Source organism: Macaca nemestrina, chromosome 2 (genome assembly GCF_043159975.1).
Source record: "Macaca nemestrina isolate mMacNem1 chromosome 2, mMacNem.hap1, whole genome shotgun sequence".
Classification (NCBI taxonomy): domain Eukaryota; kingdom Metazoa; phylum Chordata; class Mammalia; order Primates; family Cercopithecidae; genus Macaca; species Macaca nemestrina.
The window spans coordinates 36,254,592-36,272,733 of record NC_092126.1 but is presented as its reverse complement, the minus strand read 5'-3'; the positions used below and the strand labels follow the sequence as shown (position 1 = coordinate 36,272,733).

General features: G+C 38.1%; 1 protein-coding gene and 1 long non-coding RNA gene across 3 annotated transcripts in view; one reads left to right on the top strand and one right to left on the bottom strand.

The window, feature by feature from the left end:
• The window catches only part of LOC139361873 (uncharacterized), a 39,667-nt gene that overhangs the window by 13,525 nt on the left and 8,000 nt on the right, over positions 1-18,142 (bottom strand). The window lies entirely within an intron of this gene.
• LOC105469878 (DNA topoisomerase II binding protein 1) overlaps positions 1-18,142 on the top strand; it is a 65,969-nt gene that overhangs the window by 44,204 nt on the left and 3,623 nt on the right. For both annotated transcript variants that reach the window (XM_011721453.3, XM_011721455.3), the window contains exons 21-27: positions 1,203-1,423; positions 2,305-2,471; positions 2,706-2,817; positions 7,102-7,265; positions 8,624-8,761; positions 10,855-10,944; positions 11,120-11,281. In XM_011721453.3, coding sequence (XP_011719755.2) covers positions 1,203-1,423; positions 2,305-2,471; positions 2,706-2,817; positions 7,102-7,265; positions 8,624-8,761; positions 10,855-10,944; positions 11,120-11,281 — 1,054 coding nt within the window. The remainder of the gene's footprint in view (positions 1-1,202; positions 1,424-2,304; positions 2,472-2,705; positions 2,818-7,101; positions 7,266-8,623; positions 8,762-10,854; positions 10,945-11,119; positions 11,282-18,142) is intronic.

Sequence of the window (18,142 nt, the reverse complement as noted above, 5' to 3'; positions counted from 1 at the left end):
AGTTCATTATCTCAGTACTGAGTAAAGTAGCTTTTTAATATGCTTCAGATCAAGTTTTATCATTATAGAGAACCTAAATCATGTACCAAATCAGAGTAAATAAATATACTCTGAGAACAAAAGACTATATTCTTTATTTTTGAAGCAAAGGAAGTCTTTTTTTTTGGCAGGGGGCGGGGGGTTCCTTTGGTAAACTGTTTTATGGGTTTTGGTGGTTTTTTTTTTTTTTGAGACAGAGTTTCACTCTTGTTGCCCAGGCTGGAGTGCAGTGGGGTGATCTCGGCTCGTAGCAACCTCTGCCTCCTGGGTCCTGGTTCAAGCAGTTCTCCTGCCTCAGCCTCCTGAGTAGCTGGGATTACAGGCATGTGCCACCACGCCCGGCTAATTTTTGTAGTTTTAGTAGAGACGGGGTTTCACCATGTTGGCCAGGCTGGTCTCGAACTCCTGACCTCGTGATCCGCCCGCATCAGCCTCCCAAAGTGCTGGGATTACAGGCGTGAGCCACAGCACCCGGCCTGTTTTGTTTTGTTTTGTTTTGTTTTGTTTTGCTTCTCCACAGTTTAAGTTTTATGGTAAATTATTTTTACTAAGAATGATTGAGTGAATATAAAGAAAATTACAGGACTTCTATTTACTGTCATGTAGAATCATTACGATTGCACCATAAAATGCACTTCCCTGTAATTCAGCATATTGCTTTTCTACCATAGACTCTGGAAAGTGGTTACCAATAGCCAAAAGGCTCTTCTGATAAGGCAGCCTTTATTGCCAGCCTCCCTCGTAATCATAGTGCTTATAATTTCAAGTAATTAAAAAATACAACTACTGTTAAGTAAAGTAACCATAGTGTTTGAAACATTGTATAATTAAGGAAAATCACATTTTTAAATGTACCAATTACTTTTGTATTTTTAAAAAATTTCTTGACAGTATTGAATTTCTCCTTCGAAGTTTTAGTTCTGTAGACATTGAGTCAAAATATGTGTTCCTAGCGTTTTATACTTTTCTGGAAGAAACCTTAAACCTTTTTTTTTTTTAAAAAAAATGTCCCTAGGGTCATTTATTTAATATTTTTAATGCTTACTGTGTGCTAGATGATGGCATATAAAGGTAAGCCACAACTTTTATGGGCTAACTTATGGATTTAATGAGTTTGGATTTGTTATTGCTGTTTATTTAAAACTGTCACTTTTATTCCTTAGGCAGTCTCGTCAAACAGTACCTGATGTCAACACAGAGCCTTCCCAAAATGAACAGATCATTTGGGATGACCCTACAGCAAGGGAGGAGAGAGCAAGACTTGCCAGCAATTTGCAGTGGCCTAGTTGTCCCACACAATACTCTGAGCTTCAGGTTGACATTCAAAACTTGGAGGATTCTCCTTTTCAAAAGCCTTTGCGTGATTCAGAAATTGCTAAACAGGGTAACAAGAAAGAAATCTTTGCATTTGTTTGTATTAAGTACATGTTGACCTCTTAAAAATAAACAGATGAGCATGTTGTTGTTCTCTGAACTGAATGTGCAAACAAAATAACTTAGTAGATATTTCTAGTTTTGGTTTAAACTTGAGTCAGAAAAATAATTTGTAAATTGAGGTACTTCATCAGTAAATTGAAAAACATTTTCATAAATTTGGAAATTTAGAATTGGGCATTTTTTTGTAGACATAATGTTTACCATTGTTCTTTCATCCTAGGCCTTTTTGAATTTGTGGAGTTGATGCTTGGTTTTTCTCCCTGTCATCTTATTTTCATTTAAGTCTTCTGAATTCTGCCTAGCACATACCTACATTTGTTCTTTGGATTCTATGAGTTTCTTTCTGAATTCTTCTATTTTTTTCTTGAGCTTTACCTTGAAAACAAAATTTTCTTATCTCTCATCTTTTTTCTTCCTTTTCTTCTTTTTCACATCGCATGATTACCTCCCTACATTAGATATATAGATTTATCTCTGCTTCTGCTTTTCTCCAAGTGTAGAATTGCTCTCATTTTACAAATTTGGGTTACACTTAACCATGAAAACTTGGTATTTAAGGAAAATGTTGGGAGAAGCCCACAGATAACACACTTGCTCCCTTTAATGCTAATTAATCGCATTTTTTTCTTTATTATTATTATGTTGCCACATGCAGATGGGATGCATTATTTATAAGTTCTGGAGATAGAGTGCTTTTTTGCATGTACTTTTTACATTCCAGAGTTTGTGCTTAACTTCATCTTGGCTAAGACAGATGAGAATATTTCCTAGAATTTGTTTTTAGTCTTATTTGGATCCTGTCACACTGCAGCATTTTATTGTCCTCAGCTGTCTGTGATCCTGGAGACATACGTGTGACTGAAGCTCCCAAACACCCGATCTCTGAAGAACTGGAAACTCCCATAAAAGACAGCCACCTGATCCCTACGCCTCAAGCCCCCAGTATTGCCTTTCCGCTTGCCAACCCTCCTGTGGCTCCACACCCTAGAGAAAAGGTTTGTTGATCCTTGATATGGTGATACAGCTTTTGCATATTGCTGTTAGGCTGTATTAGAAATTTGTTGATATCAATATCAAGGCTTCATCAAATGTTGAAAACTATTTTTTGCATTGTATTATTATTTGTATATTTCATAACTTAGAAGACTGAGTAAAATACCACTGTAAAAGAACTGTATATCTGATCATTTTTAATGTTAATTTTTTCTAAAATAAAACTTTCATTCCAGATTATAACGATAGAGGAGACTCATGAAGAATTAAAAAAACAGTACATATTTCAGTTATCATCTCTGAATCCTCAAGAACGTATTGACTATTGTCATCTGATTGAGAAACTAGGTACCAGTATTTTACTTAAATCAAAAATGTCCCGTATAATAACCATATTTGGAAGTCAAATGTAGTCAATATTAATATCATTTGTAAAGTCTAGAAGTAGAGGAAAAGAACATGGGTGACTTGTCTAAGGCTATACATTGAGTCAGCATTAGAACTTTGATTTTAAAAAGCGCTAAAGTCAGTAGGTCATGGGATTTAAAATTAAAATGGAATCTAGCAGTTGAGGTTTAAGAATCTTCTGTGCTGTTTGACTATTCACTAATGAAGCTTCAGAGACTTACTATATAAATAAAACCACATTTTAATGAACTTAAAAGGTTAATGATATCTAGAGAGGAGCTCCCTCTTGTTTTTTTTTTTTTTTTCCAGTTAGAAACAGTGTGGAGGCCGGGTACAGTGGCTCATGCCTGTAATCTCAGCACTTTGGGAGGCTGAGGTGGGCGGATCACCTGGGGTCAGGAGTTCAAGACTAGGCTGGCCAACATGGTGAAACCCCATCTCTACTAAAAATACAAAAAATTAGCCAGACGTAGTGGCACGTGCCTGTGATCCTAGCTACTCAGGAGGTTGAGGCAAGAGAATCGCTTGAACCTGGGAGGCGGAGGTTGCAGTGAGCCGAGATCACACCACTGTACTCAAGGCTGGGTGATAAAGCAAGACTCTGTCTCAAAAAAAAAAAAAGAGAAAGAAATTCAGTGTGGAAAAGAGCTCCTTCTTATGTAATATTACTCTTATTCCACTGGTTGTCAGGCTGTCCACCTGACATCATTCTAGAAGCAGCATAGTAAAAGAGCAATCTCGTATGCTAGAGCAGCACTGTCCAGTAGAAACAGAATGTGAGCCACATGTGTCATTTAAAATTGTCTAGTAGCTGCGTTTTAAAAACTGAAAAGAGGCTGGGTGCATTGACTCACACCTGTAATCCCAGACTTTGGGAGGCTGAGGTAGGAGGATTCCTTGAGCCTAGCAGTTCAAGACCAGCCTGGGCAACATAGACCCCATCTCAAAAATAAAAAGTAAAAAGAAACAAGTGAAATGAACTTTAAACATATATTTATCATTCAATATGTCATCAGATGAAATATCAGTGAATTTTTTTATATAAAGTAAAAATCTAGTATGTATTTTACTTACAGCACATCTCAATTTGGACTAACTTTGCTTCAGGTGTTTGATAACCATGTCTAATGGCTACTCTGTTGAACAAAGCAGCTCTATAGAGTTAAGAAAAGTATAGTAAGAGAAGTTAACCTGGCAGCTCAGCATGGAAAGAGAAGACATTAAGAAATATTGGTGGGTTTTTTTGTTTTTGTTTTTGTTTTTGAGACAGAGTCTTGCTCCGTCTCCCAGGCTGGAGTGCCATGGCGCAATCTCAGCTCACTGCAACCTCCTCCTCCCGGGCTCAAGTGATTCTCCTGCCTCAGCCTCCCAAGTAACTGGGATTACAGGTGTGCGCGCCCCCACACCTGACTAATTTTTTGTATTTTTAGTAGAGACAGGGTTTCACAATGTTGGCCAGGCTGGTCTCGAACTCTTGACCTCAGGTGATCCACCTACCTTGGCCTCCCAAGGTGCTGGGGTTACAGGCATGAGCCACTGCACCTGGCCAAAGTAATGGTTCTTAATAGTGGCCCTTCATCATTGGGAAAAGATTAAATGTTATTTAATGCTGTTTTTTTAAGAATGTGGAGAACTATGATATGCTTTTTTTTTTTTTAAACATTTATGTCAAATACAGTTGTATACTTGGAAAAACTTTCTTCTTAGAAACTTTACTCACATAAAACACTTTGTTTCCCAGTTCCCTGATAGCTTAGATGAGGTTATAAGTCAGAATTGCTAAGCTTTACCCAGAACTCATGAAAACGAAAGGCTTCAAGTGTCTGTCTCCTATAGATTTTTCCATCTCTGCAAACTTTGGGCAAGAGTGATAGCAATTAGCAGAGAATTGATGTAGAAGAGAACAGGGAGCAGAGGCGGATGAGTACAGATTATGGTGGAATTTGGAGTCTTGTAACTCTAGAGGTTTTCTGATATTAGAATGCAAACAGACATTATAATGGATATCATGCCCAATCCTTCATTTTATAAATGAAGCAACTGTGGCCAACTAATATATATATATAAATCGGTCTATTATGTTGCCTGGGTCACAGAATAAGTTTGTTATATAGAATTGGAAATTGATGTTTATTATATTAATATGGAATTTTACCTTCTTTTTGTCACTCTGTGATTCTGGGTAAGTTACTCTGTACTGGTTTTCATGTGCATAAATGCAGATAATAGTAACCTTCCTTCATATGGTTGTGAGAATTAAATGAGTTAGTAGTGCGGAGCACTTTTAATAGTTCCTGGCATAAAGTAAATGCTCAAAAAGTGTTGCTGCTATTATTATTAGAGTCATCTTAAATCATGAGTTTGAATGTTTTGTTAAAATCTTAGAAGGTCCTTGATATGGCCAGGTGTGGTGGCTCACACTTGTATTCCCAGCACTTTGGGAGGCTAAGGTGGGCAGATCACGAGGTCAGGAGTTCAAGACCAGCCTGGCCAACATTGTGAAACCCGTCTCTACTAAAAATACAAAAATTAGCTGGGTGTGGTGGTAGGCGCCTATAATTCCAGCTACTTGGGAGGCTGAGGCAGAGAATTGCTTGAACCTGGGAGGCGGAGGTTGCAATGAACAGAGATCGTGCCACTGCACTCCAGCCTGGGTGACAGAGCGAGACTCCGTCTCAAAAAAAAAAAAGGAAAAAAAGTCCTTTTTTTTTTTGAGACGGAGTCTCGCTCTGTCACGTAGGCTGGAGTACAGTGGCCGGATCTCAGCTCACTGCAAGCTCCGCCTCCCGGGTTCACACCATTCTCCTGCCTCAGCCTCCCAAGTAGCTGGGACTACAGGCACCCGTCACCTCGCCCGGCTAGTTTTTGTATTTTTTAGTAGAGAAGGGGTTTCACCGTGTTAGCCAGGATGGTCTCGATCTCCTGACCTCGTGATCTGCCCGTCTCGGCCTCCCAAAGTGCTGGGATTACAGGCTTGAGCCACCGCGCCCGGCCAAAAGTCCTTGATATAACTAACTGCCCAACCAGTAGTCAAGTTAACCTCTAAGCTATAAATCAGCAGCCATGCTTTACATAAGCTTATGTTTACTTATGCTTTCTTCTTTCCTCAAAGTCAGGCTTCATACATTTATATCTGAGAAGGAGTTCAGTTATTGCTTTTTCCCACCTGCTGCTTCATCTCTTATTTATCTGTGTGTGTTTTCTTCCCAAGCTTCTCTGTTGGTCAGCCTACCTTATTTCCACTCACAAAAAATTTCCTCCTGTTTTGAAGTCTGCAGATGCCCCTATTTTACTTCCATCTCTCTGGTTACCCATATTCAGTGCTTGAGAACTGCTTTGGTAATTGAGACTTAAGAGACATAACCAACTACAGTGTGTGGTTCATGTTTATGTTCTGTTTCTTTTTGTATCCTAATTACAACAATCCAAGTGAAGACAAACAGGAAAAATTGAACAAGGATTTACTCCTGAGACAGCAAAGAATCTTTGTTAATCCTGTTAGATCTGATAATGGCATTATGGCTGTTTAAGAAAATTTCCATATATTCTAGGGATGCATATTGAAATATTTAGGGGTCAGTAACATGGTATCTAGAATTTGTGTTAAAATAGTTAAGCAGGGCCGGGCATGGTCGCTCATGCCTGTAATCCCAGCACTTTGGGAATCTGAGGCAGGTGGATCATTTGAGGTCAGGAGTTCGAGACCAGCCTGGCCAACATGGTGAAACCCTGTCTTTACTAAAAATACAAAAATTAGCCAGGCCGTGGTGGTGTGTGCCTGTAATCCCAGTTACTCGTGAGGCTGAGGCAGGAGAATCGCTTGAGCTGGAGGTTGTGGTAAGCCAGGATCATGCCACCGCACGCCAGTCTGGGTGACAGAGTGAGACCCTGTCTTAAAAAAATAAAAATTAAAACAGAATAAAATAAAGTAGTTAAGCAAAAAAAGGTGGCAAAATTTTGATAATTTTAGAATATAGGTAGCTAGTGTATGTGTGGGGGGTTTATTTACTTTCTATTTTATTTACTTTTGTATTTAAAATGTTCATAATAAATAATACATATATATGTATATAAAGTAAAGTAATTCTAAGTAAGTCAAGTTTTTTTGGTTTAAATGGTTTGGGGCACTTTATTTATAAATAATTTCTATGCATAGTTGAGATTACGTTTTTCCTAGAAAGAAGTTGGGAATCGATGAAGTACAATCTTTTTTTTCTGCTTAAGGTGGATTGGTGATAGAAAAGCAGTGCTTTGATCCCAGCTGTACACACATTGTTGTGGGACATCCCCTTCGAAATGAGAAGTATTTAGCCTCAGTGGCGGCTGGGAAGTGGGTGCTTCATCGCTCCTACCTTGAAGCATGCAGGACTGCTGGACACTTCGTGCAGGTGTGTATTCAGATTTGTGGAAGTTTATTTTTCTTTAAAAGCAGGTGTCCGTTGGGTGCGGTGGCTCACGCCTGTAATCCTAGCACTTTGCGAGGCCAAGGCGGGTGGATCACCTGAGGTTAGGAGTTCCAGACCTGCCTGGCCAACATGGTGAAACCCTCTCTACTAAAAATATAAAATTTAGCTGGGCATGGTGATGAGCACCTGTAATCCCAGCTACTCGGGAGGCTGAGGCAGGAGAATCACTTGAACCCAGGAGGCAGAGGTTGTAGTGAGCTGAGATCATGCCATTGCACTCCAGCCTGGGGGACAGAGTGAGACTCCATCTCAAAAAAAGTAAGTGTTGGCTGGCAGTGACTCATGCCACTTTTAGCACTTTGGGAGGCCAAGGCAGGAGGATGGCTTGAACCTAGGAGTTCAAGACCAGCCTCGGCAACATAGCAAGACTCCATCTCTACAAAAACTAAAAACAATTAGCTGGGCGTGGTGGTTCCCACTGAGTCCCAGGCTACCTAGGAGGCTGAATTGGGAGGATTGCTTGAGCCCAGGAGGTCAAATCAAGACCGTGTCTCTAAATAAAGAGCAGACAAATAAATTAATTTTATTTATTTAAGAAAGTAAATCTCAGATTTCATCACATTTGCTGACTGCTTATATAATTGAAATAACCAAATATGGCCAGTTAGAGTATACCAGCTTTTTCAATAACAAAGCCAGACAATGAAACTTCACAGAGCCAGATTCACCTTTAATCACTTTTTAAGTGATTTAATTTGAATGTCAGTGTTGTTTTTAATTGAAATAACATTTTCTTACTCAGAAAGTTTCAAGATTATCTCATTGTAAGCTTTCATCTTTACTACTAGCCTGTTAAACAAATTACTTGAAATATTTTGCTTCCTAACTGGTCATCACATGTAGGTTCAAAAATCATGTAGTTTTTGAAGCTTCTTATCAGGGTCCATTAGGGATCTCTTCTATAGACAGATAATCAAGTTGTCAGTACATACCTCCTCTGAGACTGTGTCCTTTTATGAAATTTGTCTTACAGCAGGTGAAGTTTGTCCATGTGAATATTACCAGTTGCCAAGATACAGCTATCCTTTTGTTTCTTAAAAATATATGTGATATTTTTCTGATTTCTAATTAAAAGCCAAATATACTTGACTGTTGTATGAAACTAATCTACATTTCCTCCATGCAAATAAGACAATATTTACTTAGTACTCTCTGTATTAATAACAATTAAATGGATAGCTTTAACAGTCATTAGACTTTGGGCTCCTTGAGGAGCCCTGTGTGTTGCACAGTGGCTCCCCAGATTGTAGCAACTCAGGTTTGTTGGACAAATTCTCTAGGAAGAAGACTATGAATGGGGGAGTAGTTCCATACTTGATGTTTTGACTGGAATCAATGTACAGCAACGAAGACTAGCACTTGCAGCTATGAGATGGAGAAAAAAAATCCAGCAAAGACAAGAATCTGGCATTGTTGAGGTATTAAAATACATAATTATATAGGTAATACGAATAGCATTCAGTATTGTGACTTTTTTTTTTAAAGAGAACATACTTGAGGAAATAATAATTCTACTTATCTTTTTCCCTTGATGTAAGATATATATATATATATATTTTTTGATGGCTCTTTTAAAAATATTTATATATGTAAAATGTGGCCCATATTGCATTTCTTCCAAAGAATCTTTTCAGCATCTAATGTTAGGGGTTCTTGACCTGAGTCCACAGACCCTCTCAAAGGAATTTGTAGATCAAATCTGGGAAGGCCATGTATTTTGCATGGAGAGAAAAATACATCCTTATTTTTACTAACCTCTAATAGAAAATTAGCACTTCCTGTCTTTTTTTTTTTTTAATTAGCCTACATCATGCTTTGAGAAAACTAGCACTTCCTTTAATTAAAGGTCTAGGCAATAAATCACAACACTATCAACTGTACCTGTAATTTTGCACTAACAGAAATCATGTTTCTGTTTTGCATTATAATTGCAAGCATCTTGAAATACTGTTTGTGTTCACCAATACTTTATATTATTTGTTAGCTGTTGGTTTATCAAGAGAAACTATTACTTAGGCCACATGTTCATGTTTCATAGTTCAGGAACACAAGTCAAAGACAAAATTCTGTGTATTAATGATTCAGTCCAAAGACATTCTTTATATTCCAAAATCACTTTGCATTCTGAAACATAATAGGACTCTTCATCTCAAAATCTTTCATGGAATCATAACTTCTGCAGAAATCTTCATATCCTTTCTGTTTTGGTTCAGCCACAGCAAAAAGAGCTGCAACCCTAGGGATGCAACGAATGCTCCCACAATATGAAATCACAGACACTTGACCAGAAGGCCACATATCTGAGGTTTCATCAAAGCACTGGAAGCCATATTAGTTACTGTCTGCTACTTTAAAACTATAGTAGTTATTAGACCCACCACTAGGTCATATGATTTAATGCATTAATATAAAGCACACCTATAATTATATCACAAATTTGCTTTTAGTATTCTGATAACTGTCAATAAAATCGCTTCCTTTTGTAATCCTTTATATTTTAACATTTTCTAAAAATCACCCATAAGGTTTGGGAATTATATCTCAATACAGCTATTATTTAGAGGAGTCTAATGACCAGACTGCCAAAGGGATCCATGGCTCACAAAAAGGTTAATTGTATTAGTTCGTTCTCACGCTGCTATGAAGAAACACCCAAGACTGGCAAGACTGGGTCATTTATAAAGGAGAGAGTTTAATTGACTCACAGTTCCACATGGCTACAGAGGCCTCAGGAAACTTACAGTCATGTAAGAAGCAAACACGTCCTTCTTCACATGGTGGCAGGAGAGAGAAGTGCAGAGCAAAGTGGGGAAAAACCCCTTATAAAACCATCAGATCTCCCGAGAACTCACTATCACGAGAACAGCATAGGGGAACCACGCCCACCATCTGATTACCTCCCACGAGGTCCCTCCCCCAACACTTGAAGATTATAATTTGGATTACAATTCAAGATGAGATTTTGGGTGGGGATACAGCCAAACCATTACCAGAACCCGAGTTAAGTAGCCTTTTATGTTGTATTCTAAGTTCTCTGATATTTCCAAATCCTTATTAGCCATGATTCCCTCTCTTTTAGAGTAATTCTACTGGCTTTTGTTAGTTGTTATTCCCTACCTAAATATTTTGTGTTTCTAATTTGCAAACATTTTTGAGAGAAGTAAAATGCAGGCTTCATCTAACCTAAGAAGCTGTGCTTTAAGCTCTTCCCTTGATTAATCATAAGAAAAAAAATACCAGAAAAGACTAAACATAAATCACACTGCTTTGTTTTAATGTTACCTAATCATTAAATGGTTTTTCATTCCTCAAGTATTTCTTGATGGCCTACTATGTGCCAGATACCATGGATTCACGTTTCAGTGTTCTGACCAGAGATAATTATACTGTAGCAAAAGTAAAGTTTATAAGATTTAATGACAAAACTGAGTCTACAGGCAAAATCATGTCTTACCTGTATTATTTTGTTATTTTCCAAATGATTTCACCACTGATTATTTTTTATTTATAGGGAGCATTTAGTGGGTGGAAGGTTATTTTACATGTGGATCAGTCTCGAGAAGCAGGCTTCAAACGCCTTCTTCAGTCAGGAGGAGCAAAGGTTTGTATCATATTAATTTACTGACCTTTTTACATAAATAATTATCTAACCAAGATTGCTATAATCAGTTCTGCATTTTCTCTACTTTTTGAAATGGTAATCCTTAAGTACATATTACACAGCTGAACTACTTTGGAATACTGGTAGATTGTGATACTACTTGTTTTTTCATTAGGTGCTACCTGGTCATTCTGTACCTTTATTTAAAGAGGCCACACATCTTTTTTCTGACTTGAATAAACTGAAACCAGATGACTCAGGAGTTAATATAACAGAAGCTGCTGCCCAGAACGTGTACTGCTTGAGAACAGAATACATTGCTGATTATCTCATGCAGGTTTGTGAGAGTCTATCCTTGACCTCATTACTAAAGATATGTTTATATGCATAGATAAGTAACTGCACAACAAAACCTTCAGCTCGTGATTAGTAGAACATTAGTCTCCTGTTATTCTCCTCTATCAAGCCCTTTCAGTTTTATTCTATTTGTATTTTTTATAATAATGAACACATTATGTAAACATTTAGCTTGGAAGTTAAATATGAGAAGAGTATAAAAATCTAGCTACCTCTAAAGGCTTTAAAAATACCCTTTAAAATGTTGGAATATAAAGAAAGCAGAAATTGATTCCAGGAGTCCAAGAAGAAACATTTACCCAACGGTCCTTTAGTTTTCTTGTCTGTTTGCTTTCATGTACTTTAAATACCTATGTTAGTTAGACACTGTGGTAAATGTAAGCATTTGCTATATGGTGGGCTTACTACTGTCATATTCAGAATTGGCCTGTGTTGTGTAATTTGAATGGGGTAAGAAAAATCTTCCTGACACCAGAGTGCCTAAAAGGCCATCAGGAATCAGCAGGCCTGACACATAATCATAAGGATTAGATTTCATAATCATCATCTATGAAGGATTTCAAATGGGATGGTGTAGAAATAAGGGGAGGCCAGAACTCAAAGTCAGCTTTGCGATTTTGCTGCTTGTGTTTGCAGATTGCTCAGGATTTAATAGAATGCCTAAAACAGAAATGTGAAGCCGTTATACAGCAGAGGGCATACTGATTAGTATCCACTATTTTATCTAAGGTTTTCACTGAACGTGATGTTTCTGACATTCATTTAAGTTTCAGTGTATACCAGTAGTTCATTCCTTTTTATTGCTGAGTAGTATTTCTTTGTCTGAATATACCATAGTTTATTCATTTTCCTGTTGATGGACCCCTGGGCTGTTTGTCGTCTTGCTTATCATTAGTAAAGCAGCTAAAACTACACAGACTTTATTATGGACATATTTTTTCATTTCTCCTGGGTAAATAGGACAGAATTGCTGTGTAATAGAATCAGTAAATATTTCCTGGTTTTTTGTTTGTTTGTTTGGGTTTTTTTTTGAGACGGAGTCCCACTCTGTGGCCCAAGCTGGAGTGCGGTGGCGAGATCTCCGCTCACTGCAAGCTCCGCCTCCCGGGTTCACACCATTCTCCTGCCTCAGCCTCCCGGGTAGCTGGGACTACCGGTGCCCGCCACCTCGCCCGGCTAGTTTTTTGTATTTTTAGTGGAGATGGGGTTTCACTGTATTAGCCAGGATGGTCTCGATCTCCTGACCTCGTGATCCACCTGCCTTGGCCTCCCAAAGTGCTGGGATTACAGGCGTGAGTCACCGTGCCCGGCCTAATATTTCATTTTTTAAGAAGCTGCCAGGCCTTTTGCAAAAGGGATTTTTACCATTTTATACTTCCCACCAATAATATAGGGATTGAGCATCCCAAATCTGACAGTTAGAAATGGTACAAAATCCTAAACTTTTGAACACTGACGTGATGCTCAACAGAAGTGCTTATTGGAACATTTCTGATTTCTGGATTTCCGACGCTCAACCAGTAAATAAAATATTCCAAAATCTGAAATACTTCTCATTCCAAGCACTTCAGATAAGGGATACTCAATCTGTGTAAGCCTTCCAGTTATTCCATATTTTTGCCAACGTTTAGTGTTGACAATCATTTGATTTTTAGCCATATGGTAGGTTTACAGTGGGAGCACATTGTATCTCCCTGATGACTAAGGACATTGAGTGCTTTTTCTTTCATGGTTTGTGTGTTTGTTTGTTTTTTGGTGTGTGTGTGTATTCTCTAATATGTTTTCTAAAAAGTTATTGTTTTAGCTTTTATGTTTATCTCTATGACCTATTACAAATTAATTTTTCTTTATGCTGTGAGGTATGGACCAGAGTTGGTTTTTTCCCATATAGATATCTAGGTGTTCCAGCACCATTTGTTGAATAGATTTTCCTTTCCCACAAAAGCTTTGGCATCTTGATAAAAAAATCAAATGATCGTGTTTTTGTTCTGTTTCATTATCTACTTGTTGATACGTTTCCTACTGTGTCTTGATTACTGTAGCTGTACAGCAACTTTTGAAGCTAGTATTAAGACTACAATTTTAGTTGTCTTTTTCAAGGTTATTTCGGTATTCCATGTCCTTTGCGTTTCCACATGGACTTTAGAATCAGCTTGTTAGTTTCTACAAAAAAAAAAAAAGAAAAAAAAAAGGCCTAGCGTGGTTAAGATTAGGATTGCACTGACTCTGTAGATTAACTTGGGGACAGTTAACATCTTTACAGTATCGAGCATTCTATTCCATAAACCTAGAATGTCTCCAGTTAGGTCTTCTTTAATTTCTCTCAGCAACATTTTGTGGTTTTTCAGTAAGGGAACTTGCGTATCTTTTGTTAAACATATTCCTATTTTGTGATGCTATTGTAAATGAAAATTTTTAGATGTACGTTGATTTTTTTCTACCATTTGCTGCCAATCCATAAGAGTATAAATTTTGTATATTATTATTTATTTATTTTGAGGCAGGGTCTTACTCTGTTGTCCAGGCTGGAGTACAGTGGCGTGATCTTGGCTCACTGCAACCTCTGCCTCCCAGGCCCAAGAGATCCTCCCACCTCAGCCTCCAAAGTAACTAGGACTACAGGCATGTGCCACCATGCCCACCTAATTTTTTTTTGGCAGGGGGAAGGGGTAGAGGCAGGGTTTTGCCAGGTTGACCAGGCTGGTCTCAAGCAATCCACCTGCCTCAGCCTGCCAAAGTGCTGGGATTACAGGTGTGAGCCACGGTGCCTGGCCTGTCACTCTTTTATACCCTATGATCTTAATAAAATTCACTTAATACAATTAGTACCTTAGGCTTTCCTACATAAGCAGTCATTTTATCTACAAAGAGATTTGTGGATTGTCCCTTCCTTATGCCTCTTATTTCTTGTTGTCTTACATGGCTAGGACCTCAGTATGCTGCTGAAAAGAAGTGATGAGATTGGCCTCCTTGTCTCCTTGTCCCTAGCCTAGGTGGAAAGTGTTCAATATTTCACCAGTATTTCACCACTTATAGGTTCTTCATAGATTTCTTTTCCAGATTGAGGAAGAGTCCTTTTACTCCTAGTTTACTAAGATTTCTTTTTCATCATTAATTGGGGTTAACTTTTGTTAAATGTCTTTTTCTACTTCTGTTGGAGTTGTAAGGTTTTTCTCTTTCATTCTATTACTATGGGAAATTGCATACATTTTCAAATGTTAAGTTTCATGTATCAATCCCATTTGATCATGGCATATTAATCTTTGTATATATTGCCAGATTTATTTGATGAAGAATTTTTAAAATCTGTTTTCAGGGTGGGATATTGGTATGTAATTCTCATTTTTTGTAATGTTTTGTCATATTTTGGTATTAGGGTTTTGCTGGCATCATAAACAAGGTGGGAAGTGCTCCTTTGGTTTTCTCAAAGAATTTGTGTAAGATGCCTATTTCTTCCTTGAATATTTGAAGGTCTAGAGTTTTCTTTTTTATTTTATTTTATGTTTTTGAGACATGTTCTGGCTCTGTTGCCCACACTGGAGTGCAATGGCATGATCTCAGCTCACTGCAACCTCCGCTTCCTGTGCTCAAACAATCCTTCTACCTCAGCCTCCTGGGTAGCTGAGACTACAAGCGCACACTACCACTCTCGGCTAATCTTTGTATTTTTGGTAGAGATGGGGTTTCACCATGCTGGACTGAAGCGATCCCTTCGGCCTCCCAAAGTCCTAGGATTATAGGCATAAGCCACCTGACCTGGAGTTTTCTCATTTTTTTTTTTTTTTTTTAAGATGGAGTCTCGCTCTCTCACCCAGCCTGGAGTGCAGTGGCGCAATATCAGCTCACTGCAACCTCCACCTCCCAGGTTCAAGTGATTCTTCTGCCTCAGTCTCCCAAGTAGCTGGGATTATAGGCATGAGTTGCCATGCCTGGCTGATTTTTGTATTTTTAGTATAAACGGGGTTTTAACCATGTTGGCCAGGCTGGTCTCGACCTCAGGTGATCCACCTGCCTTGGCCTCCCAAAGTGCTGGGATTACAGTCGTGAACCACTGCACCCAACCTGGAGATTTCTTTATACGTGGTTTTTGGTACCAAATTTTCTTTACTAGATACAGAGCTTTTCCTATTTTCTGTTTCATTATATGTCAGTTTTTGATAACTGGTAATTTTCAAATAATATGTCCATTTCATCTTATCAAATTTGTTGGCATAAAGTTCTTCATAATATTATTATTATCCTTTTAGTGTAATAAGTTTATTCCTGCCTGGGCACGGTGGCACACAGGCCTGTAATCTCAACACTTTGGGAGACTGAGGTGGGCAGATCATTTGAGGTCAGGAGTTTGAGACCAGCCTGGCCAACATAGTGAAACCCCATCTCTACTAAAAATACAAAAAAATTAGCTGGGCCTGGTGGCGTGTGCCTGTAGTCCCAGCTGCTCAGGAGGCTGAGGCAGGAGAATCACTTGAACCTGGGAGGCAGAGGTTGCAATGAGACGAGATCATGCCACCGCACTCCAGCCTGGGCGACAGAGCAAGACTCCGTTTCAAAATAAATAAGTAAATAAGTTTATTCCTGATATTGGCAACTTGTGTTCATTTATAGCTGACTTATTTAGGAGTCTGTTGTTTAGTTCCTAAATATAAGAGGATTTTTTTTCTATCTTTTTAATTTGTGATTGCTCATTGAATTCCATTGTAATCACAGAACATACTCTCTGATTTTAATTATTTTAAAATTATTGAGACTTGTTTTATCGCCCAGCTTCATCTCTCTTAATGAACGTATCGTGTATGTGAAAGATTTTATATTCTACAGTTGTTGGGTGTTATGTTCTGAAAATATCAAAGAGGTCAATGTGGTTGATAATGTTGATCAGATTTCCTGTGTATGTGGGTTTTTTGGTTTAGTTATATCAATTACTGATACTAAAATCTCCAGCTGATTGTGGAATTTTCTGTTTTTTCTCTTTAATTCTGTCAGCTTTTACCCCATTTATTTCAAACTTTGTTGCTAGCTGTTACCCATGTGTAATTTCTGTGATTTTCACATATTGATCCTTTGTTATAACTTGAATCTCTGGGCTTATTCTGCCTTAATGTGCATTATCTGAGGTTAATATAGCCTTTTCCTATTTAGTCTGTGTCATGATATCTCTTTTCATGGTTTTTAATTTTAAACTTGTAAAATGGCTTTCTTGTAGACAGGATATAGTTGTGCCTTGCTTTTTTATTCTTTGGAGTGTTCAGTCTATCAGGTAATTATTGATATGATTGGATTTAGGGATGGGGTTTTTTGCTGTTTGTTTTCTATTTGTTCTTTGTCCTTGTTCTTCTTTTTCTTTCTTGGCTTTTTTTTTATTAGTTTAATATTTTTAGAATTGTATTTTATCCATTGGCCTTCGGGAGGAGTATTTATATGTAGATTATACATTACTTACTGAGGCCGGGCACGGTAGCTCACACTTGTAATCCCAGCATTTTGTGAGGCCGAGGCTGGCAGATCACCTGAGGTCAGGAGTTCGAGACCAGCCTGGCCAATATGGTGAAACCCTGTCTCTACTAAAAATACAAAAATCAGTTGGGTGTGGTGGTGCACACCTGTAATCCCAGCTGTTTGGGAGACTAAGGCAGGAGAATCACTTGAACGTGGGAGGCGGAGGCTGCAGTGAGCCAAGATCGCACCTCTGCACTCCAGCCTAGGTGACAAGAGTGAAACTCTGCTTCAAAAAAAAAAAAAAGATCTCTTGCATCCAAGTTGGTTCATTTGCTTCCCCTGTCCTTTATACCAGGGGTCACTAAACTGTAGCCCCGTGGCCATATCTGGCCCACTGCCTATTTTATAAATAAAGGTTTGTTGGAATACAGCCATACTTACTCATTTATGTATTCTCTGTGGCTGCTTTTGCACTATAATGGCAGAGTTAAGTAGTTTCAGCACAAATCATCTATCCCACAAAATCTAAAATATTTCTGAGTTTTTACAGAAGGTATGCTGACCTCTGCTTTATGCAGTAGTTGTCATAGTTTTTACATCTACATCTTGTAGCCCCAAATAAGATTTTACTTCAAATAGGTTTTGCTTTTAACACTTCTGTGCATTTTGAGGAAACTAAAATAAAAAATAGTATTTTATAATTACTCTCATGTATACCAGTTTGAGAGTCATTTTTTCCTGAAGATCCGCATTTCCATCTGATTACATTTTCCTTCAGCCTGAAGAACTAACTTTAGTTTGGAGTGCAGGTCGATTGGGGATCAATTCTAGCTTTCTGTTATATGAAATGTCTGTTCTACCTTCATTCTTGAAGGACATTTTTGCAGGATACAGAATTTTAGATTGACGGGTTTTTCTCTTCTATTAAGGACTTCACTGTCTGCTGGCCTCCATTGTTTCTGTTGAGAAATCAGTGATGGTCATTTGAATTGTTCCCTTGTATTCAATGTGTCATTTTTTCCTGGCTGCTCAATAGTTTCTTCGTCTTTGGTTTTCAACCATTTGATATATCCAGGTGTGGTTTTCTTTGTATTAATCCTGCCTGGTGTCTGCAGAGCTTCTTGAATCTGCAAACTTAACACCTTTCACCAGGTTTGGGAAATTTTGGCCATTATTTCTTCAAATATTTTTTCTGCTCCATTCTTTTTTTTTTTTTTTAATTTTTATTTTTTTTGAGACGGAGTCTCGCTCTGTCGCCCAGGCTGGAGTGCAGTGGCGCGATCTCGGCTCACTGCATTTTCTGCTCCATTCTTTCCTCACTGTCTGCAAATTCAGTTACTTATGTTAGAACTTTTTATTTGTCCCATGTGTTCCTAAGGCCATGTTCACTTTTTTGCAATCT